The sequence below is a fragment of the Ranitomeya variabilis genome, chromosome 1 (assembly GCF_051348905.1).
Source record: "Ranitomeya variabilis isolate aRanVar5 chromosome 1, aRanVar5.hap1, whole genome shotgun sequence".
Classification (NCBI taxonomy): Eukaryota; Metazoa; Chordata; class Amphibia; order Anura; family Dendrobatidae; genus Ranitomeya; species Ranitomeya variabilis.
The window spans coordinates 531,814,813-531,838,375 of NC_135232.1; the positions used below are offsets into that span (position 1 = coordinate 531,814,813).

At 47.5% G+C, this 23,563-nt stretch overlaps 1 protein-coding gene across 1 annotated transcript in view; it reads left to right on the forward strand.

The window, feature by feature from the left end:
* The first annotated feature begins 4,719 nt into the window (after positions 1–4,719).
* RPS28 (ribosomal protein S28) overlaps positions 4,720–23,563 on the forward strand; it is a 53,626-nt gene continuing 34,782 nt past the window's right edge. The window contains exons 1-2 of the mRNA XM_077254468.1: positions 4,720–4,852; positions 5,022–5,069. Of these exons, the coding sequence (XP_077110583.1) occupies positions 4,814–4,852; positions 5,022–5,069 (87 nt within the window). The 5' untranslated portion in view covers positions 4,720–4,813. The remainder of the gene's footprint in view (positions 4,853–5,021; positions 5,070–23,563) is intronic.

The following is a 23,563-nucleotide window of genomic DNA, read 5'->3' on the forward strand; positions in this document are numbered from 1 at the left end:
CCATGTTTTTGTTGTACCCCAGTACACAGGTCGGTTGGCTGACCTCTGTAGAGGTACCCTTTACAGTGCTGAGGGTGCTGCCATCACCGTGTATGGTGGTCAATAGAAGGACATCCCTTTTGTCCTTGACCACCAGCAGGTGGTCGCTACAATGGGCTTTGCTCTCACCTATTCTGAGAGTCTGCCCAACTAGCATCTTCGGGTGGCCTCTCTGATTTTTGCGGACAGTACCACAGGCTGCGGTACCTCGCGCAGAGAGAGATTTGTAGAGTGGGATGCTGGTGTAAAAGTTATCGGTATAGAGGTGATAACCTTTATCCAGCAGTGGGTGCACCAAATCCCACACAATTTTCCCACTCCCTCCCAGGATAGAAAGGACACTCAGGCGGTTCAATCCTGGTGTCCTTCCCTTCGTAAACTCTAAAGCTGTGGGTGTACCCTGAGGTACTCTCACACAGCTTGTACAGTTTGATTCCGTACCTGGCCCTTTTGCTGGGCAGGTATTGATGGAATTTGAGCAGCCCCTTAAAATGAATTAAGGACTCATCCATGCAGATGTCCCTTTGAGGCACGTACACTTCAGTAAAATTTTTGTTGAAGTGTTCGATGACCGGCCGAACTTTGAACAGACGGTCAAAGTTGGGGTCATCTCGTGCGGGACACCGTGCATTATCGTTGTAATGCAGGAACTTGGCCTCATGGATGGCCTCAATACGCGTCCGGGTCATGACCATTCGGAACACTGGAGTGTTATATATTGCTGAAGTTCAGGCTTCTTCAGGATCCCCATGTGGAGGGGACCAGGCCCCAAAAGTGCATCATTTCAACTGCGTCTACAGGAGACCAGTTAGAATATGATGAACCCAAGTTTTGGTCAAAAAATTGCTGAGCATATAAGTTAGTTTGCTCCTCCATGAGGTTAAAGAAATCCTCAGAGAAAAAGACTTTGAAAAAGTCTAGTTCTGAGGCCGGTGGTGTCAAACTTGATTCCTGATTCTGCCACAAAATCAGGAATCAATGGCTCGTAATTTTCAGGTGGCTAGGTCCATATGGATTCCGCAGTGGGGTGCGCTGGTTTGTCTTCAGTAATGGTGGGCGATTCATCATCTTCATCATCAATGATGGGCCTTGCCTCATCATCTGTCCTGCGGTGTCTGCGTGGCGGTTCCACAGGGCCAGAGGAGGAAGATAAGGAGTGGGAAGAGTATGAGGAAGAATCTGAAAAATAAAGAAAAGTGGGATCCTCTCCCTCGCTATCAGTGTCGGAGGCAAGGAAAGAATATGCCTCCTCCGCTGAATAGCGCTGTTGGGACGAGCGGGACATTGTTTTTGTAAGTGTGGTGCTTGGGTGTACTTTATTGGTAACTGTGTAAGTGTGGTAGTGTAGTGCTTGGTGCAAACTACTCTGAAAATAAAAAGCTAAAGGAAAAAAAAGCAAATAGGGAAAAAAAATAACTGTGAAAGTCTAAAACAGCAGGCCCTAGCTCTGATAAGTGTACCGCGTCACTTATCAAAGTTCAGCGGCTGCTGGGTGTGCGCACGGAGATGTGAAAAAGAAAAAAAGAAAACGGCAGGCACGAGAGTTTTGATAAGTGAACCGCGTCACTTATCAAAGTTCGGCGGCTGCTGGGTGTGCGCACAGGTGTGGTGGAAAAAAAAAAAGGAAAACGGCAGGCACAAGCTCTGATAAGTGAACTGCGTCACCAATCAACGCTCGGCAGCTGCTAAACGTGCGCACGGAGGCGGCGCAAAGAGGGACGGAGGGGGTTAAAAAAGAGGGGGGATGGGGGGGTGAAGAGAGATCGGGTAGGGGCTGTTAACACTTACGTTTGTAGTCTCTCTTCTTTCTTCGGTTTTCTTTCCCGCTTTTCTAATGCAGGGGATTGTGGTGTTACAGGCTTCTGTAACACCACAAGGCCCAGCAAGACAAGATCTGGCTGTGTGACCGCTCTGCAGGAGTCCTCAGCTAGAGTGGGGACCCCTGCAGAGCGGTCAGACAAGTCACCTGCAGGTGGCAGACAGGTCACAGAGCGGTCACACCGCTGATGTGAGCTGTCATTGGTGGGATCGAATGATAACATCGATCCCACCAATCCCTGCAGGCCCTGGTGACCATGGCAACTGCCTAGGATCCCTCCGATCCTAGGCAGGTCACCAGCAGGTCACACAGTGACCGCCGCTGTGCCCTGCGATTGGCGTGATCGAATCGATCGGCGACCACGCCAATCCGGGGGTCTTTTGCCGGTGCATGGCGTTGCCAGGCACCGGCCCTAGGATCGAGTACATCGGTACTCGATCCTAGCCTGGGAGATCTTTATTTCAGCTGCTCCGATTGGCTGAAACAATGAGAAACGGTGTGATGGGCTGTTCAGAATTGAACAGCCAATCACAGCGATCGTGAGGCCTGGGGGGCGGAGCCAGGCCCTGGGATGCCGACGCCATTTTCCTGCAGGTAAGATGGCGCCAGAAATTTAATGCGATCACCGCGACTTAAGTCGCGATGTCGCATTAAACAGTATGACGTACTATCCTGTTACTGGGAATTAAGTCCCAGGTTACCTTGCCGGGATAGTACGTCATATGGGATTAAGGGGTTAATAGCCTAGAGAGGGACCATGGTTATTGGCTCGCCCTTGGCTAAAAACATCTGCCCCCAGCCACCCCAGAAAAGGCACATCTGGAAGATGAGCCTATTCTGGCACTTAACCTCTCTCTACCCACTCCCCTGTAGCGGTGGGATATGGGGTAATAAGGGGAATACGGATATGCTGGGAATAAAGGCAACAGGTTACTACAGGCAGAATACGGATACGCTAGGAATAAAGACAACAGGTTACTACAGGCAGAATACGGATACGCTGGGAATAAAGGCAACAGGTTACTACAGGAAGAATACGGATACGCTGGGAATAAAGGCAACAGGTTACTACAGGCAGAATACGGATACGCTGGGAATAAAGGCAACAGGTTACTACAGGCAGAATATGGATACGCTGGGAATGAACGCAACAGGTTACTACAGGGAGAATAGGGATCCGCTGGGAATACAGGCAACAGGTTACTACAGGCAGAATACGGATACGCTGGGAATAAAGGCAACAGCTTACTACAGGCAGAATACGGATACGCTGGGAATAAAGGCAACAGGTTACTACAGGCAGAATACGGATCCGCTGGGAATACAGGCAACAGGTTACTACAGGCAGAATACGGATACGCTGGGAATAAAGGCAACAGGTTACTACAGGCAGAATACGGATACGCTGGGAATAAAGGCAACAGGTTACTACAGGCAGAATACGGATACGCTGGGAATAAAGGCAACAGGTTACTACAGGCAGAATACGGATACGCTGGGAATACAGGCAACAGGTTACTACAGGCAGAATACGGATACGCTGGGAATAAAGGCAACAGGTTACTACAGGCAGAATACGGATACGCTGGGAATACAGGCAACAGGTTACTACAGGCAGAATACGGATACGCTGGGAATAAACGCAACAGGTTACTACAGGCAGAATAGGGATCCGCGATCCTGAATGCGCGCTTCCTTACATGCGAAATGCGCGCCGAAAGCCATAAATGCGCGCTCCTGAATGCGCACTCCTGAATGTGCTCCTACCATATTGCAAACTAAGCATTGTGGGCAGAGATACACAGGCCCCCCACAGTAAGGGACCCCCTATCTATCCATAAACAGCCCCCCCGCAGTAAGGGACCCCCATCCATCCATACACGGACCCCCGCCATAAGGGACCCCCTATCCAACCATACACGGACCCCCGCCATAAGGGACCCCCTATCCATCCATACACGGACCCCCACCATAAGGGACCCCCTATCCATCCATACACAGCCCCCCACGCCCTGTCCCCCTCTGAGCCCCCCCGCGCCCGCTCCCCCCTCTCTGAGCCCCCCACGCCCTTTCTCCCCGTCTTAGACCCACCACGCCCTCTCTGAGCCCCCCGCGCCCTCTCCCCCCTCTCTGAGCCCTCCGTGCCCTGCCGCCCCCGAGCCCTCTCCCCCCCTAAAAGGTTAATACCGGTAGCAGTGTTCGCATTCTGACCCCCCCCACACCCTGCCCCCCTCTCTGAGCCCCCACGCCCTCTCCCCCCTCTCTGAGCCCTCCGTGCCCTGACCCCCCCAACGCCCTGCCCCCCCCCGAGCCCTCTCCCCCCCTAAAAGGTTAATACCGGTAGCAGTGTTCGCAGTCTGACCCCCCCACGCCCTGCCCCCCTCTCTGAGCCCCCCCGCGCCCTCTCCCCCCCATAGGGTTAATACCGGTAGCAGTGTTGGCACCCCCCCTAAAGGGTTAATACCGGTAGCAGTGTAGCAGTGTTGGCACCCCCCCTAAAGGGTTAATACCGGTAGCAGTGTTGGCACCCCCCTAAAGGATTAGTACCGGTAGCAGTGTCCGCTGTCTATGCATGCCGCCAAAACGAGAAGGTGGGAGAAGGGGGCTGGGGCGTGTTTCGCTGGGAGAGCACCCGCCCACCTGCTTTTACAGCCTAGGGCGGCGCGCAGTAGCCCTAGCTACTGCGCGTGCGCCAGGTGCGCGCGGCCGTGCGGACGCGAGTGCCGCGCGTGCATGTGGCGCATGCGCAGTCATCCTACAGCTCTGCCCACAATGCCTTGTGACTGCGCCGCTCCTGAGGCCCCGCCTCTCATTCAGAAACAGGAACTTGCGTGCCATACGTCCTCTGATGTCAGCACGCCGCAGTCTGATGCTTCTTCCCGTTCTCCACCTAGTGCTATAAAAACTCGCTGCGTGCACACGTGATTCTTTCTTTCGGCCTACAGAGCTGTAGCAATGGATGCCAGCCGCGTTGCACCCGTCAAACTCGCCAGGGTAATGTATAGAGCCGACGTTATAACTGGGGTATAACGTGTGCGGGGCAGGCCGCTGGAACGCTGACCAGAAAGCTGGTAGCCTGACACCATGAACCTCATGCGTTCTCGGTGGATTGTCCTGCTGCGGGACCTTTACTATCTTACTGACGGCTGTGTCTTATTGCTAGGTTACTAAAGTTCTTGGAAGGACTGGATCCCAAGGGCAGTGCACTCAGGTAAGTGGTTTTCTTCATGCTCAGATCAAGCTTGAAAGGGTGAGGCTGCAGATACTTAAAGGGAACCTGTAGCCCCCCCCCCCCCCAAATCAAATTTGAGCTAAGATGGGCTTATCTACAGCATTCTGTAATGCTGTAGATAAGCCCCCGATGTTACCTGAAAGAGGAGAAAGAGGTTATATTATACTCACCTGGGTGGTCCCGCTGCGGTCCGGTCTGGGGCCTCCCATCTTCTTACGATGATGTCCTCTTCTTGTCTTCATGCTCTGGCGCAGGCGTACTTTGTCTGCCCTGTTGAGGGCAGAGCAAAGTGCTGCAGTGCGCAGGCACCAGGAAAGGTCAGAGAGGCCTAGTGCACTGCAGTAATTTGCTCTGCCCTCAATAGGGCAGACAAAGTATGCCTGCGCCGGAGCTGCGGCATGAAGACCAGAAGAGGACGTCCTCTGATGAAGGTAGGAGGCGCCCATCGGACCGTATAATATAACCTTTTTCTCACCTTTCAGGTTACATTGGGGCTTATCTACAGCATTCTGTAATGCTGTAGATAAGCCCCTGATGCCAGTGGGCTTAGCTTATATGCGATTTTTGGGGAGACAGGTTCCCTTTAAGGCTGTTTATTCCTCATCATCGCTATTAAATGGCGTTGAGGAATAAGGGCTTAGTGGTGGGATTCCTCGGGGTGTCAACTGTATTGTTTCCAACAAGTTTTGTGACAGATCTGGGCTGCTTAACCTCTTAAATACAGCTGTCAGTTGCTACAGTAGTATTTCAGTTGTTACAAGGTGGTCACAAAACTGCCCCTTTGTAACCATCGGGACCCCCTGCAATGAGCTTTGCGTGTCCTGATGGTTACCATGGTACCCTGATGTCATGTGATGACCCCAGGTTATGGTGGCCTGTGAGATCCAACAATAAGCCAAATCCCACAGGCACAGTAAGTGAGACACGAACAGTCTGATACACTGATGTACTTGTGCAGCAGTGTATAAGACCAGTGATCAATGTAAAAATTATACATGTCCCACAGTGAAAATGTAAAAACCCACGAATCTCTGAAATCCGTTTTGCCACACAAAATTGGTATCACCGTGTCCTTAACAACCCGCTCTATAAAACTGGCATGTATGTTATTGTGGTTGGAAAATGCCTTAAAAAAAGCACGCCCAAGAAATATCGCTTTTTCCTAAGTGACTCCCAAACTGAATAAAAAGCAATCAGTCATATGTAAAAAAAGTGTGTAATATCTATATATCAAACTGTCCTTCAAAACAGTTACTACTGCGAATAGAACTATAAAAAAAACAAATTCATTTTGCTAAAATATTGTTTAAAAAGGTTAGAAAATAAATAATATAAAACTATTGCCGTAATCACACCGACCCGAAGAACAAGTCAGTCTTATCACTTATACAGAACAGTGAGCTGCACAAAAAAAAAATTCTATTCTTCTATTCTAGCCCCAGTGTCTAAACCACATATAGCCTCCACATGTTTAGGCTTTTCTAAAGCAATCAGACTCAGCCTAATTTACGGGGGCATGTATGCAGAAGCACGGGCTGGGCATAACATACTGGTCACTACAACGTCCGTTTGCTGTTTTCACTCTGCAGCATTCATTGCTGCTTGCTTCTGGAAAACTGCCGTTGAGTCAAAATCGGCATTCCCCCCCCCCCCCCAAGGGTTATAACTTCCAAAATGGGGTCACTTGAGGGGGGGTGGTTCGGCACTCCTAGCTCTGGGGAGGCTCTGTATATAGAGTCCTCAAACTAGTCTAGGAATATCTGCGCTCCAGGAGGCAAATGGTGATCTGTCCCTCCTATGTCTTGCCGTGCGGCTAAGCAATACTGTGTAGCCACATATGGGGCATTGCCACTTTCAGTAGATTGTGGGACACATTTTGGTGCCATTTAACCACTTGTGTGAAAATGTAAAATCTGGGGCTAAAACGAAATAATTGGTAGAAATGTATTTTTTATTTTTTTTTTCTTCACTGCCCAATTGTATAAAATTTTGTGACACACCCGTGGTGTCGATAAGATAATTTCACCCCTAGATTAATTCACTGAGAGGCAGGGGCGTAACTACCGCGGTCGCAGCTGCGACGGGGCCCAGACTACTTAGGGGCCCCATGGACAGGAGTGAAGGAGAATGAAATGACCCATGATTGATGATGATCCACCATTTGTGAGTGACCCGCAGCAGGGAGCAGTCACCGCTCTCTAATTATACTTACCTACTCCCGGCACGGTCCCTGGACGTCCCTGCTTCTTCCAGCGCTGCAGATTCTTCCTGCACTGAGCGGTCACATGGTCCCGCTCATTACAGAAATGAATATGCGGCTCCACCTCCCATAGTGGTGGAGCCGCATATTCACTTCTGTATTGAACGGTAACTGTGACCGCTCAATACAGGAAGAATCTGCAGCGCTGGAAGAAGCAGGGATGTCCAGGGACCGTGCCGGGAGTAGGTGAGTATACAGCACTGCGCGATATTTGCCGCTCCTCGTTCCGGTGCGGCTCTGTCATCAGCGTCCTCTGGCAGTGACGCTCAGGTCAGAGGGCGCGGTGACGTAGTCAGTGCGCGCCCTCTGCTGAACGTCAGTGCCGAAGACGGAGCCGCACGAGGAGCAGCCAGGTAAATATTGAAAGTGCCGGGGGTCCTGAGCGAAGAGAGAGAGGTGAGGTGAGTATGTGATTTATTTTTTTTATAGCAGCAAAAGCATAAGGGGCAAGTGACTGTACGGAGCATTTTATGGGGCCATAACGCTTGTGCAGCGCCAGCACTATAAGGGGCAGTGACTGTGCGGAGCATCTTATGGGGCCATAACAATTGTGCAGCACTATAAGGGGCAGTGACTGTGCAGAGCATCTTATGGGGCCATAACAATTGTGCAGCACTATAAGGGGCAGTGGCTGTGCGGTGCATTTTATGGGGCCATAACACTTGTGCAGCGCCAGCACTATAAGGCTGCGTGTCCACGATCAGGATGGCCGGCGGTATCGCCGGAGCAGCGAAGCCGCTCGGCGCTAAGCCCCGCCCCCTTTCTGGGACGCGATGATGCCGTATGTGTACTGTACACATCCGGGATCATCGCACCCCTCGCCATAGGGTCCTGTGATATTACTTGCGGCGACGCAGCGTCGCCGCAGGTAGCACGGACATGCTGCGATCTGAAAAGACGCTCAGCATGTCCGGAGTCGCAGGCCCTCCACTATGCTGGAACATCTGGACGCTGCGTGTTTGACGCTGCAGCGTCAAACACGCAGCGTCTACTGACCGTGGACACATACCCTAAGGGGCAGTGGCTGTGCGGAGCATCTTTTGGGGCCATAACAATTGTGCAGCATTATGGAGCACTATGAGGTGGGGCTGCGTTGTATTCTATGGGGGTTACCTTGAGTTGTATGGCAGGGCTGCGGGGGGGGGGGGGGGGGGCATTTGGAAGTTCGCATCGGGGCCCATAACTTTGTAGTTACGCCACTGCTGAGAGGTGTAGTCTGTAAAATGGGGTCACTTATAGGGGGGGTTCTGCCAATGTGACATGGCAGCCTCGAACCAGTGCAGCAAAATCTGCTCTGTAATATGGCGCTCCTTCCCTTCTGAGCTTTGCACTGTGCTTCAAAAGTATTTTTCGACCACATATAGGGCATCTGTAAACTTGGGAGAAATTGCACAATAAACTTTGGGGTCTCTGGTCAGGACTGTGAAAACTGGGCTAGTCATTAACGTGCAAACCACCGTGGGGGTAAAGGAGTTGTCTGGTCTAAGCTACAAGTCTTCACCTTAATTGCAGACTTTAGTCCTCAACAGTGCGTTCTAAGAGGATTCTCTGGTGCAGAGGTCATGTGACCACTAGTATGTATTAATGTATGAATTTGTACTCTAATACATTAATACCATTAATTCACAATCTAGAATCCCTATTAGTATGTCTTTCCAGTAAGAAACCTGAGAAACCCACGCAAACATGGGGAGAACATACAAACTCCTTGCAGATGTTGTTCTTGATGGGATTTGAACCCAGGACGCTAGCACTGCAAATCAACAGTGCTAACCACTGAGCCACCGTGCTGGCCTTGTATTCATCCTGGCTGCATTCTCACTAGACTGTGTCCAGCCTCACTCAATACTCTAGTGTATTGTGAGGCTGCACTCATCTCAAAAGGTGTCGAGTGTCTATATCGCGTACTTGTGGTCACCTGACCAATGGCTCTGGAGAGTCCTCATGCTGTGTGCATTAAGGAATTGCATGTCTGTAGACTAGTAGCTTAAGGCTATGTGCACACCATGCGTTTTTCCGCACGGAAATGGACCAAAACCACAATGGAATCCTAATGCAAGCTAATTATATGACAATCCTGAAGTGTGGTGCGTATGATCAGTAAATTTCAGTCAGTATTTGCAGTGCATTTTTTTTTTCTGCAGTATGTCAATTCTTTTTGCACTTCTGCACCCATTGACTTCAATTGAGTCAAATCCGCACAAAAATGCATGTATAAAAACGTTTGCTGGTTTGTTTGTTTAGTTTTACCGACTTCCTATGGTTTCCCATGCTGTCATCTGTGTGATAATGTGGGGAAACACCGGCGCGGTGGTTCTTATCGCCGGTAAGACCGTTGACTTTAATGCTGTGAAATCATGCTGTCAGATGTCAGCATGACCCCCCAGCTGTGACCCGCAGGCATGGGCTGATGAGATTATTGCTCCCATTGGGCTATGTCTGCTGTCACTGACAACAGTGACAACAGGTGCCGCTGATGGGAGATGCCTGTCAGCGCCTGTGCTCAGTTTAAAAAAAAATAAATAAAATTACATACACATTCAAATAAAAAACACATACTCACCTAACACCAAAACCCCGATGCCCTTGTCTCCTAGAAATGTAAAATAAACCAACATACACTCAACCTGTCCGCTGTAGTCCAGGTAATCAAAGTGTCCCACGGCGACCTTGTGTGTAGAAGAGTCACATTGGGAGGTCAGACCCCTCAATCTGGCTGCCGGCGATAAACTTAAGGTACCGTCACACTCAGCGACGCTGCAGCGATATAGACAACGAGCCGATCGCTGCAGCATCGCTGTTTAGGTCGCTGTAGAGATGTCAAACACAGCAGCTCCACAACGATGCATGAGCGATCCTGTGATGTAGCGGTGACTCACTTATCGTTCTCACAGGTCGTTAACTCCATGTTTATCATTGCTGACATCGTTGCTTTTGCTGTCAAACACGACGATACACGCCGATCTGACGACCAAATAAAGATCTGGACTTCTAGCTCCGACCAGCGATATCACAGCGGGATCCAGATCGCTGCTGCGTGTCAAACACAACGAGATCGCTATCCAGGACGCTGCAACGTCACGGATCATTGTCGTTCTCGTTGTTTAGTGTGAAGGTACCTTTACACTCTGGGGGCAATTACCTGCTGTATCAGTGAGCTGCAGTGAGTTCATCGGAGGTCATCAGCTCCAGTACTCTCACGGCACTGCTGCATGAGAACTTTGCCACGCAGCAGTGGTCCTGGAAGGGAGGTCACTGGAGCTGATTAACTCCGGTGAACTCGCAGCAGCTCTGTGTCACACAGCAGGAGCGATTACCTTCTGTCAGTGTATTGTCAGCTCTCTGAGCAGTCACATCACTGATGTGACTGCTCACAAAGTGATCAGGATCGTCGTGGGACATTATGGATTATCTTCTCTGCGGACAGGTGAAGAATATTGTGGTTTATTTCATTTTTGTTGCAGGAAACGTTGGCGTCAGTGGATTAGGTGTTCGGTGAGTATGGTAACTAGCTGTTTCCAGCCAGCTACGCTCGGCATGCTCATTGCTATCTAATTAATGCTGCTAGTGATTAAACTAAAGTAAATAATTACAACATTTAATACAGCTTACGCAGGTGGTAAATTAACTTAAAATGAAGTTAATAATAATTAAAAATCAGAATAATACTAATACATTATATTCACAGTGTAAAATCACAAGCAAACTGGATTCGTGTGGTAATGTGTGGGGACGCAGCCTCATGTGGTAATGCGGTGGAGGGACGGAGCCTCGTGTGGTAATGCGGTGGGGGGGCGGTGCTACTGTGCAGGGGACGGGATTAGCGAGTAATCACGATGATAGAGATATATCTCTATATATCTCTCTATTGTTTTTTTTAACCCCTTCCTGACCTGTGACACAGCGTATGCGTTTAGAAAGTCGGTGCCAATCCGACCTGTGACGCATATGCTGTCACAATGATCGCGTTCCTGCAGGTCGGGTGAAAGGGTTAACTGTAAGCCCAAGGGGGAGGCTTCGAGACCCCCCCCCCCCCCCCCCCTGTGGCTACGATCGCTCTGATTGGCTGTTGAAAGTGACTGTTTCACTTTCAATTGGTGAAATATTACAATCAAGCCATGGCCGATGCTGCAATATCATCGGCCATGGCTGGAGACCACGATCTGCCACAGATCTCCGTCCTGTCCTCCGCTCCCCTCCGTCTTTTTCATGAGTTGGGGTTGCAATTAGGGTTAGAATTAGGCTATGTGCACATGGTGCGGGTTTGGCTGCGGATCCCCAGCAGATTGGCTGCTGCGGATTCGTAGCAGTTTTCCATCACGTTTACAGTACCATGTAAACCTATGGAAAACCAAATCCGCTGTGCCCATGGTGCGGAGAATACAGCTCGTAAATGCTGGGTTGTATTTTTCGCAGCATGTCAATTCTTTGTGCGGATTCCACAGCGTTTTACACCTGTTCCTCAATAAGAATCTGCAGACGAAATCAGCACAAAAAACACTGGAAGTGCGTTTTACCTGCGGATTTTTCAAAAACTGCTGAAAAATCCTCACGAATACGCAACGTGGGCACATAGCCTTGGGGTTAGGGCTGGAAATAGAGTTAAGATTAGGGTTAGGGGTGTGTTGGGGTTAGGGTTGGATTTGTGGTTAGGGTTATGGTTAGGGGTGTGTTGGGGTTAGGGTTGTGTTTAGAATTGAGGGGTTTCCGCTGTTTAGCCACATCAGGGGTCTCCAACCGCGACATGGCTCCACCATTGATTCCAGCCAATCTTGCATTAAAAAAGTCAAATGGTGCTCCCTCCCTTCCGAGCCCCGACATGCGTACAAACAGTGGTTTACCCAAACATATGGGGTATTAGCTTACTCAGGACAAACTGGACAAAAACTTTTGGGGTCCAATAATTCTAAGGTTACCCTTGTGAAAATAAAAAAATTGCGGGCTAAAAAATAACTTTTAAGGAAAGAAAAATGATTTTTCACGGCTCTGCGTTATAAACTTCTGTAAAGCACTTGGGGGTTCAAAGTGCTCACCGCACATCTAGATTAGTTCCTTGGCAGGTCTAGTTTCCAAAATGGGGTCACTTGTAGGGGAGCTCCAATGTTTAGGCACACAGGGGCTCTCCAAATGCGACATGGTGTTCAGTTTCTCATTTTACCCTTGGGGAAATAAAAAAAAAAAAAAAAAAAAGCTGCTAAAATATCATTTTTGTGACTAAAGTTAAATGTTAATTTTTTTTTCCTTCTTTGTTGCTTCTGCTGTTGTGAAGCACCTGAAGGGTTAATAAACTACTTGAATGTGGTTTTGAGCACCATGAGGGGTGCAGTTTTTAGAATGGTGTCACTTTTAAGTATTTTCAGCCATATAGACCCCTCACTAAAACTGACTTCGAATGTAAGGTGGTCCCTAAAACAACCAAAAAAAAAAAATGGCTTTGTAAATTTTGTTGTAAAAATGACAAATCGCTGGTCAAATGTTAACCCTTATAACTTCCTAACAAAAAAAATTTGTTTCCAAAATTGTGCTGATGTAATGTTGTTTAACTATTTTGTGTCACATGACTCTCTGGTTTAACAGAATAAAAATTCAAAATTTGAAAATTGCAAAATTTTTGCCAAATTTCGGTTTTTTTCACAAACCCAAAAATTATCGACCTAAATTAACCATTAACATGAAGCCCAATATGTCACGAAAAAAACAATCTCAGAACCACTAGAATCCATTGAAGCGTTCCTGAGTTATTACCTCATAAAGGGACACTGGTCAGAATTGCAAAAAATGGCTAGGTCATTAAGGTCAAAATAGGCAGGGTCATGAAGGGGTTAAGATTAATAAAGGAGTCAGTCATTATCTACTATATAATTGTCTATGGGTCACTTCCGTCTTTCTGTCTGTCACAGATATTCATTGGTCGCGGCCTTTGTCTGTCATGGAATCCAAGTCGCTGATTGGTCGTGGGTGTTTTGCCACGACCAATCAGCGACGCACAGTCTGGAAGAAAATGGCCGCTCCTTACTCCCCGCACTGAGTGCCCGGCGCCTGCATACTCCCCTCCAGTTACAGCTCACACAGGGTTAATGCCGGCGGTAACAGACCGCGTTATGCAGCGGGTAACGCACTCCGTAACTGCTGCTATTAACCCTGTGTCCCCAATTTTTTACTATTGAGGCTGCTTATGCGGCATCAATAGTTAAAAAAAAAAAAAAAATCTGCTATACTCACCACCGGAGCCGCTCGCACCGGCCGCCATCTTCCGTTCCCGGCGATGCATTGCAAAGTTACCCAGAGACTGCTAAGTCTTCTGGGTAATTTTGCAATGCATCCTAGGAACGGAAGATGGTGAGCGGCTCCGCAGCTTTGGTGGATCCCAAGCGTTGGTAACCGCTTCCTGGATGCATGCGCCAACGGAAGGTGAGTATTTAACTATTTTTTTATTTTTTTAACAGGGATATCATGCCCACATTGCTATATGCGTGGGCTGCGCAATGTACAATGTGGGCTGCGCAATGTACAACGTGGGCTGTGCTATACACTACGCATACATATTCTAGAATACCCTATGCGTTTGAATCGGGCCACCATCTAGTTTCAAATAAGACTGTATTCTAGGTGTTTTTATACAATATCATTATGGTTGCTAATGGATAGATGTATTATAGACGCCTCTCCATTACTAACCTGTTGGCTTGATGTCACCTGACAATACAAAGGTGACATCAACCCCACAAATATGAACCCCACTTGCCACCGCTGCAGGACAAGTGGGAATAGCGAGGCCTAGCACCACATTCTGTACATCTTAGAGATGTGCCAGTTCTGAGACTGCTGAGAGCTGATGAGTTTGTCTAGGAGGGGGCAATCAATATCCATAGCCTTTGCTGGTTAGACTTTATAGGGGGACCCTATGTCAATTTTTTTTCTGGAGTTCCCCTGTAAAACAGCCAGTAAAGGATAAGCAAACATCTGAGAGCTGATATTAACCCGTTAGTGACAGAGCCAATTTGGTACTTAATGACCGAGCCAATTTTTACAATTCTGACCACTGTCACTTTATGAGGTTATAACTCTGGAACACTTTAACAGATCCTGCTGATTCTAAGACTGTTTTTTTGTGACATATTGTACTTCATGTTAATGGTAACATTTCTTCGATATTACTTGCGATTATTTATGGAAAAAAAAACGGAAATGTGGCAAAAATTTTTTTGTTATTTTCAAGCTTTGTATTTTTATGCCCTTAAATCAGAGATATGTCACAAAAAATAGTTAATAAATAACATTTCTCTTACCCCCCCATGACGGCTCCACGGATAGAGGGATCCGCCCTCAGGGACAGGAAACCCACAGGTTAAAAAGGCGGGACCTCTCTTCCACCTCAGTTCGGTTTCCTGTCCCTGACGGGGAACCTACAGCTTATCAGATCGTCGCGGGATACCAGGGACTATCGGGCCGAATCCAGGCAGCGGGGGGCCCTGCCGCGGTCTCAGATGGAGGTCTCCCCCTGAAGGCACGGTTCCGGGGTCGGCGGGCCCTGTAGAGACGTGCAGGGAAGAGGCAGTGAAAAGGATCCAAGCCTGCCTCTTCTCTTCAAGAAAGCAACCGGTAATGGGTAGCTGGTGCAGCACCGCCAGTTTTTTGGGCCCATAGGAGGTGGTGACGGCGGTCACCTACGGAGGGCACAAAAATGGAAGCAGCTGCAGCGATCCCTCCTGGGAGCCGACAGTGAAGCGCGCGCGCGAGGTCCGGCGGCGCTTAATGCGCAGGTGTCACTTCTGGGGCGGCGCAGGGCACCTATGGGTAAACCGGAAGCTGCCATGCGCCGTTCTTTTCAAGATAAATCGGCAGGGAATCTATCACCTCTGCTCAAAATACCACCAATATGAGTGGAAGAGAGCAGCAGGTGGAGGAGACTCGCAGGAGCGCCGTCGCACGCAAATGAGGCAGGGACCGGCGCAACGCCACAGCTCTGGATCCCAGCACAGCCGAGGCTCTGGTGGATCCGGGAGAAGAACAGCGGTTCAGATGGAGGAGGCATCCCCAAGACCATAACCGGTATCTCCCTCACGTTAGGAGGGTAAGTGACCTCCGTGAATGTATATATGCTAAATAGGGGTTTATTTTTATAGGGAAAGAAGTTCAAGGCGAAAACCAAAAATAGTGTGCCCACTCTGCTCGGCAGATTAACCAGCCACATGGGCTAAAAAAGCTCTGTGCCTTATGTTTACAGAATACTATAAACGAAGAAACCCCAAGATTTGCATCTGAGCTCAAAGACCTAATAAAAACCCAGGTAGAAGATACGGTTTTTTTACCCCTTTTTAGCGCAAGATGAAACACAGAAATAAATCCCCAAATTACAGTTCCAGTGAAGATGGTATCCATTATAGTTCGGATAGCTCTACGTCTTCCTCAGCTTCATCCTCAGAAGGGGGACGTAACTGTTTTCCTATTGAGGAAACGGATGCGTTAGTTAAAATGGTTAGAACCACCATGGGGCTGACAGATACTCGTGCTAAAAAAACTGCACAAGATCTTATGTTTGGGGGCCTTGAACAAAAGAGGCATAGGGTGTTCCCGTTAAATGAAAATACAGGCGCTAATAAAGAGAGTGGAAAAGACCAGATAAAGTCCTTTTGACCCCTAAGAGGAAGTATCCATTTGATGATCCAGCCTGTTCCTCGTGGGGTAAAGCGCCAAAATTGGATGTCGCTATTGTGAAAACGTCGAAAAAATTCGCTCTACCCTTTGAGGATATGGGGACTCTTAAAGACCCCATGGATAAAAGAGCTGATGATTCTTAAAAGGATGCTGGGATTCAGCTAGCGGGGGTTTAAAACCAGGGATAGCTGCCACATGCACAGCAAGAGCCTTAATGGTATGGCTGGATCACCTGGAGACCCAATTAAAAAAATAAATCTCCAAGGGAGTCTATATTAGACTCCATATCAGTCATGAGGGGAGCTGCAGCATATTTGGCAGACTCCTCCATAGACTCGGTCAGGCTGACGGCAAGATCAGCTTCATTTTCAAATGCAGCCAGAAGGGCACTATGGCTGAAGTGCTGGCCGGGTGATTTACAAACAAAAGTGAAACTGTTCCATACCGTGCGAAGGTGAACTTTTGTTTGGGCCTACATTGGACGATATCCTTGAAAAAGCTGTAGACAAGAAAAAAGCATTTCCAGGATTTCCCAACCAATCCTATAGGCGGCCCTTTCGGGGGAGGAAATTTATTCGTAAACGTCCGCCTAAGAATCAAAAAGATGGATGGGAAGATAAAAAATTCAAAGGGAGAGGCTTCATGTTCAACAAGCCAGATAATAAGAAACAACCCCAATGAAGGTGCGCCCCAGGTATGAGGGAGACTGACATACTTTCTCCAAGCCTGGGAAAAAATATCAGGGAGCAGCTGGACTTTGAACATAATAAAAACAGGCCTGAAGCCGAAACTTCATACAAGGCCACACCATCAATTCGTTATAACACCACAAAGAAAATCCGAGACCGAACAGCTGAGCATCCAGGAAGAAGTCCACAATCTCCTAACCAAAAATGTCCTTCAGGAAGTTCCACAACAGGAAGAGACAACGGGTTTCTACTCTCCCCTTTTTCTTCGGATGAAGCCGGACGGGACTTTCAGAGTAATAATAAACCTGAAGAGGTTGAACAAATACCTAGTGACAGAAAGTTTCAAGATGGAAACAATAGTCATGTGTCAGAACCCGAAATCAATCTTGCTTCATGACTGTTATAGACCTGAAAGACTCATACTACCATGTGCCGATCCATCCAGAGTTTCAAAAATATCTCAGGGTGGCAGTTATGATGCACGGAGAGCTGAAACATTATGAATACAGGGCGCTTCCGTTCTGCCTTGCCATAGCCCCGAGGGCATTCACAAAACTAATGGCAGAAGTAATGGCCCACATAAGGGAGCAAAAGTGTTGATTGTCCCTTATCTGGACGACCTCCTAGTGACGGGCATATCTTCTCTCCATTGCAGTCAGCAGCTAGATAAAGTGATGACAGCCCTATCAAGTCTAGGGTGGTTATTGAACCTAGTAAAATGCAGAATTTTCCCAACTCAAATTCAACAATACTTGGGGATGATAATAATAGATTCTGTAAAACAGGAATGTCGTCTCCCAGATGTAAGTTTCCAACATGATAAAACTAGTGGACAATTTAAGACATTCCCCAGTCGTTACTTTGAGGAAAGCAATGTCCATACTAGGGTCAATGACAGCCTGCATTCCGGCGGTTCAGTGGGCTCAAGGGCATTCCAGAGATCTCCAGTGGGAAGTATTAGAAGCAGAAAGCCGCTCAAAGGGAGATTTAGAGAAGCGATTAAAAATATCACTAACAATAGCTTCTTTAGTTTGGAGGACAGACCTGGCCAATCTCACAAAGGGGGGTACCATGGGTATGGCCTGTCTCAATAACTCTAACCATGGATGCAAGTCCATGGGGTTGGAGGGCTCACCTAAAAGGTCAAGTGGCTCAAGGTCCATGGTCAGGGGAAGAAAAATCCCTCACTTCGAATATGAAAGCTGTTAGCGGTGAAGTATTCCCTCACCACTTTCTAACCTCCCTCCATTCCCATCACGTGAGAATTCTGACGGACAACAGGGTAGTAGTGGCGTATTTAAATCATCGGGGGAACAAGGACACATCCTCTGATGAAAGTGACGAAATCTATTCTGTCACAAGTAGAAACCAACCTGCTCTCCCTGACAGCCCTTCACATCAAAGGGACAGAAAATCGGAAGGCAGATTTTCTAAGCAGAACACAACTAAAACAGGGGGAGTGGGAGGTAAACCAGGAGATATTCAATCTCATAGTGATCATTGGGGAACCCCAGATATAGATCTGTTTGCGAACAGTCGAAACAGAAAAACTCAGGCATTCTGCTCAATAGATCCACGGGGGAACCCAGTGACCCTAGACTCCTTTAAAATTCCCTGGAATTTCCAACTGGCTTATTCCTTTCCTCCATTAGCTCTAGTTCCACTTGTTCTGAAGATCAGGGAGGACAGGGCAAGAGTGGTGATAGCCCCGTTCTGGCCAAAAAGAACGTGGTTCCCGTGGCTACGCCTAATGTCCATATCAGATCCTTGGGTCCTCCCAGATATCCCAAATCTCCTGTACCAGGGTCCGATAAATCATCCACAAATAAGTTTGCACATGACAGCATGGAATTTGAGAGGGAACTTTTAACTGGGAGGGGGTTCTCTCAAAATCTAGTTTCAACACTATTGGCCAGTAGAAAACCGGTCACTACGAGAGCATATGGCAGTCTGGAAAAAATTCCTCTCTAGTTCAGGTGTAAGCTTATCAGAGGAGATCCCAATTCGGGAGATTCTGGAATTCCTCCAAATAGGGCTAGAAAAAGGCTTGGCAGCAAGTACCCTAAAGGTTCAAATCGCAGCATTAGGGGCCCTTTACAACCACGACCTGGCAGGGAACCACTGGGTAAAAAAATTCATTAAGGCTTCATCCTGTCATACACCACACTTCCCCTCCCTGGGATCTTAATCTGGTGCTTGCTGCACTAACTAAGGGGCCTTTTGAACCCTTATTGCAAGCACCCCTAAAAATAATTTCCCTGAAAACTTGTCTACTGGTGGCACTGACTTCAGCCCGCAGGATCAGTGACTTACAGGCTTTATCAGCATTCCCACCTTTAACCCGGATATTAGAAGACAGTAGTCCTCCGAACCGATCCAGCCTACCTCCCTAAAGTGGCGTCAGTTTCATAGTAACCAAGAAATATCCTTACCATCCTTTTGCCCAAATCCTAAAAATGAAAAGGAAAGGACACTGCACACTCTAGATGTGAAAAGATGTTTGACCCATTATATATCAGCCACGAGGAAGTGTAGGAAAGGGAGGGGTCTGTTTTCAGAGGCCAAACAAGGGGCAGAAAGCATCAAAAGCCACGTTGGCAAGATGGGTAAGGGATGCCATCACCCTGTCATACACCTCATCTGAGGAAGCGGTTCCAGACACAATTAAGGCTCATTTGACCAGATTGGTGGCAACCTCTTGGGCAGAGCAAGCTGGAGCATCTATTGACCAGATATGTAGAGCAGCCACTTGGTCCTCACCTTCTACGTTTTTTTTTTTTTTTTTTTTTTTTTTTAAGCACTACCAACTTGACGTATCTTCTTCTTCAGACTTAACCTTCGGCAGAAGAGTTCTGGAGGCGGTAATCCCACCCTAATATACATTCTATGAAATTCTCTCCGTGGTGCCGTCATGGGGGTAAGAGAATATCGTAGTTATTCACCGATAACGGTATTTCTCTGATCCCATGACGGCACCCGTATATTCCCTCCCTTTTCACGTGTGGGTGTACACGCTACTAATGTTTAGTCACGAGGTGTGGCCAAAAAAATATAAGAAAATGAACGCATATATATGTATATGATGTTTTCTGTGCATGTAAATAACCAATTAAGTTACAGCTGAAGTCCTGTTAAGGCTCTGTAAACCAACTGAGGTGGAGGAGAGGTCCTGCCTTTTTAACCTGTGGGTTTCCTGTCCCTGAGGGCGGATCCCGCTCTCTGTGGTGCCGTCCTGGGATCAGAGAAATACCGTTATCGGTGAGTAACTACGATATTCCCACATGTCTACTTTACATCAGCACAATTTTGGAAACAATTTTTTTTTTTCTGTTAGGGAGTTATAAGGGTTAAGTTGACCAGCAATTTCTCATTTTTACAACACTTTTTTTTGGGGGGGTGGGGGGGACCACATCACATTTGAAGTCATTTTGAGGGGTCTATATGATAGAAAATAACCAAGTGTGACACCATTCTAAAAACTGCACCCCTCAAGGTGCTCAAAACAACATTCAAGAAGTTTATTAACCCTTTACGTGCTTCACAGGAACTGAAACAATGTGGAAGGAAAAAAATGAACATTTAACTTTGCAAACATTTTACTTCAGAACCATTTTTTATTTTCACAAGTGTAAAAACAGAAATTTAACCATAAATTTTGTTGTGCAACTTCCTGAATACGCCGATACCCAATATGTGGGGGTAAACCACTGTTTGGGCGCACTGCAGAGCTTGGAAGAGAAGGAGTGCCGTTTTACTTTTTCAATATAGAATTAGCTGGAATTGAGATCGGACGCCATGTCGCGTTTGGGGAGCCCCTGATGTGCCTAAACAGTAGAAACCCCCCACAAGTGACCCCATTTTGGAAACTAGACCCCTTATGGAACTTATCTAGATGTGTGGTGAGCACTTTAAACCCCCAGGTGCTTCACAGAAATTTATAACGCAGAGCTGTGAAAATAAACAATCCTTTTTTTTTTTTTTCCTCAAAAATGATTTTTTAGCCTGCAATTTTTTATTTTCTCAAGGGTAAGAGGAGACATTGGACCCCAAAATCTGTTGACCAGTTGGTCCTGAGTATGCTGATACCCCATATGTAGGGGGGAGGGCTCTGTTTGGGCACCCATCGTGGCTCGGAAGGGGAGTGCTGCATGGAATGCAGACTTTGATGGGATGGTCTGCGGGAGTTATGTTGTGTTTGCAGAGCCCCTGATGTACCTAAAAAGTAGAAACCCCCCCCACAAGTGACCCCATTTTGGAAACTAGACCCCCAAGGAACTTCTCTAGATGTGTTGTGAGAACTTTGAATGCCCAAGTGCTTCACAGAATTTTATAATGCAGAGTCGTAAAAATCAAAAAAATTTCCACTAAAGATTTTTATTTAGCCCCCAAGTTTTTTATTTTCACAAGGATAACAGGAGAAATTGGACCCCAAAAGTTGTCCAGTTTATCCCGAGTACGCTGATGCCCCATATGTGGGGGTAAACCACTGTTTAAGCGCACAGCAGAGCTCAGAAGGGAGGGAGCACCATTTGACTTTTTGAGCGCAAAATTGGCTGTGGCGTTTGGATACCTCCTGATGTACCTAAACAGTGGAAGCCCCCAATTCTAACTCCAACCCTAACCCCAACACACCCCTAATCCCAACCCTAACGATAATCACAACCCTAACCCCAAAACAACCATAGCCTTATATCCAACACACTCCTAATCTCAAACCTAATCCCAATACACCCCTAATCCCAAACGTAACCCTAATCCCAACCCTAGCCCTAACTTTAGCCCTAAATTAAGCCCCAACCCTAAACTTAGCCCCAACTCCTCTAGCTGCCGTCTGGCAGATCATGGTGGGCGCACTGCGCATGCACCCGCCATCTTTTTTTTACCGGAGGAAGAAGCCTGCGGCCAGGAGGACCCAGGGACACCGGTAAGTATAACAGGGTCGCCGAAACCCCCTATTTCTCTGTCCTTTGATGTGCGATCACATCAGGACAGAGACTTGCACATCGTGGTGTGTTTTTTTTTTTTTTTTTTTTTGATAAACAGTTACTGTATATACTCAAGTATAAGCCGAGATTTTTAGCCCAAATTTTTGGGTTGAAAGTGCCCCTCTCGGCTTATACTCGAGTCATGGTCGGCAGCGGGTGAGGGGGAGAGAGGACTGTCGCATACTCACCTGCTCCCTGTGCTCCTGACGCTGTCCAAGCCTGTCCCATCGTCTCTTGTGCTGCAGCTCTTCCTCAATTCAGCGGTCACGTGGTACTGCTCATTAAAGTAATGAATATGGACTCCACTCCCATAGTATTTCATATTCACCTGTCTGCGTTCCATCCTCCAGCTGCCGCTCCGTCTTCCCGTCCTCTTGCTGTGACTGTGCAGGTCAGAGGGTGCGATGACGTATTAGTGTGCGCGCCGCCCTCTGCCTGAACAGTCAGTGCGGAGAGACGGGACGCTGAGGAGCAGCGACGAGAGGGGAGTACGTTTTGTTTTGTTGCAGAAGCGGCATTACATGTTGCACAATGCTATATGGAGCATCTATGGGGCAATAAACAACTGCATGGAGCATTACACTATGTTCCAAATTATTATGCAACTGACATTTTTATTGGATTTTCCTAAATGGTTGGTGCAAATGAGTCAGTCTAATAAAAGTAATCACCCGTTCGAATTTTATTGAAGAAACCTCCCAATGATAACCGTATAATCTCCAAAGTGAATAAAACTTAAAATGCACTGTTCCAAATAATTATGCACAGTAGAATTTCTAAACATTTGATATGTTTTAAAGAACTGAAAATGCTCATTTGTGGAATTAGCAGCATTAGGAGGTCACATTAACTGAATAAAAAAATCTATTTAACTCCAAGACATCCTAACAGGCCAAGTTACATGTTAACATAGGACCCCTTCTTTGATATCACCTTCACTAATCTTGTATCCATTGAACTTGTGAGTTTTTGTAGAGTTTCTGCTTGTATTTCTTCCCTCCCTGAGCTGCTGGTTTGATGTGAACTGCCTCCCACACTCCTAGATCTTTTGCTTGATGATACTCTAAAGGTTCTCTATAGGGTTGAGGTCAGGGGAAGATGGTGGCCACACCATGAGTTTATCTCCTTTTATGCCCATAGCAGCCAATGACTCAGAGATATTCTTTGCAGCATGAGATGGGGCATTGTCAGCATGAAGATGATTTTGCTCCTGAAGGCACATTTCTTCTTTATATACCATGGAGGAAAGTTGTCAGTCAGAAACTCTATACAGTATACTTTGCAGAGGTCATTTTCACACCTTCAGGAACCTTAAAGGACCCTACCAGCTGTTTCTCCATGATTCTGGCCCAAAACATGACTCCTCCACCTCCTTGCTGACATTGCAGCCTTGTTGAGACATGGTGCCATCCACCAACCATCCACTACTCCATCCATCTGGACCATCCAGGGTTGCTCAACGCTTATCAGTAAACAATGTTTGGAAATTAATCTTCATGTATGTGTGGGCCCAATGCAACCATTTCTGCTTGTGAACACTGTTTAAGGGTGGCCGAATAGTTGGTTTATGCACCACAGCAAGCCTTTGAAGGAGCCTACACCTTGAGGTTCGAGGGACTCCAGAGGCACCAGCAGCTTCAAATATCTTTGCTGCTTTGTAATGGGTTTTTAGCAGCTGCTCTCTTAAGGTACCGTCACACTCAGCGACGCTGCAGCGATATAGACAACGAGCCGATCGCTGCAGCGTCGCTGTTTAGGTCGCTGGGGAGCTGTCACGCAGACAGCTCTCTCCAGCGACCAACGATCAGGGGAACGACTTCGGCATCGTTGAAACTGTCTTCAACGATGCCGAAGTCCCCCTGCAGCACCCGGGTAACCAGT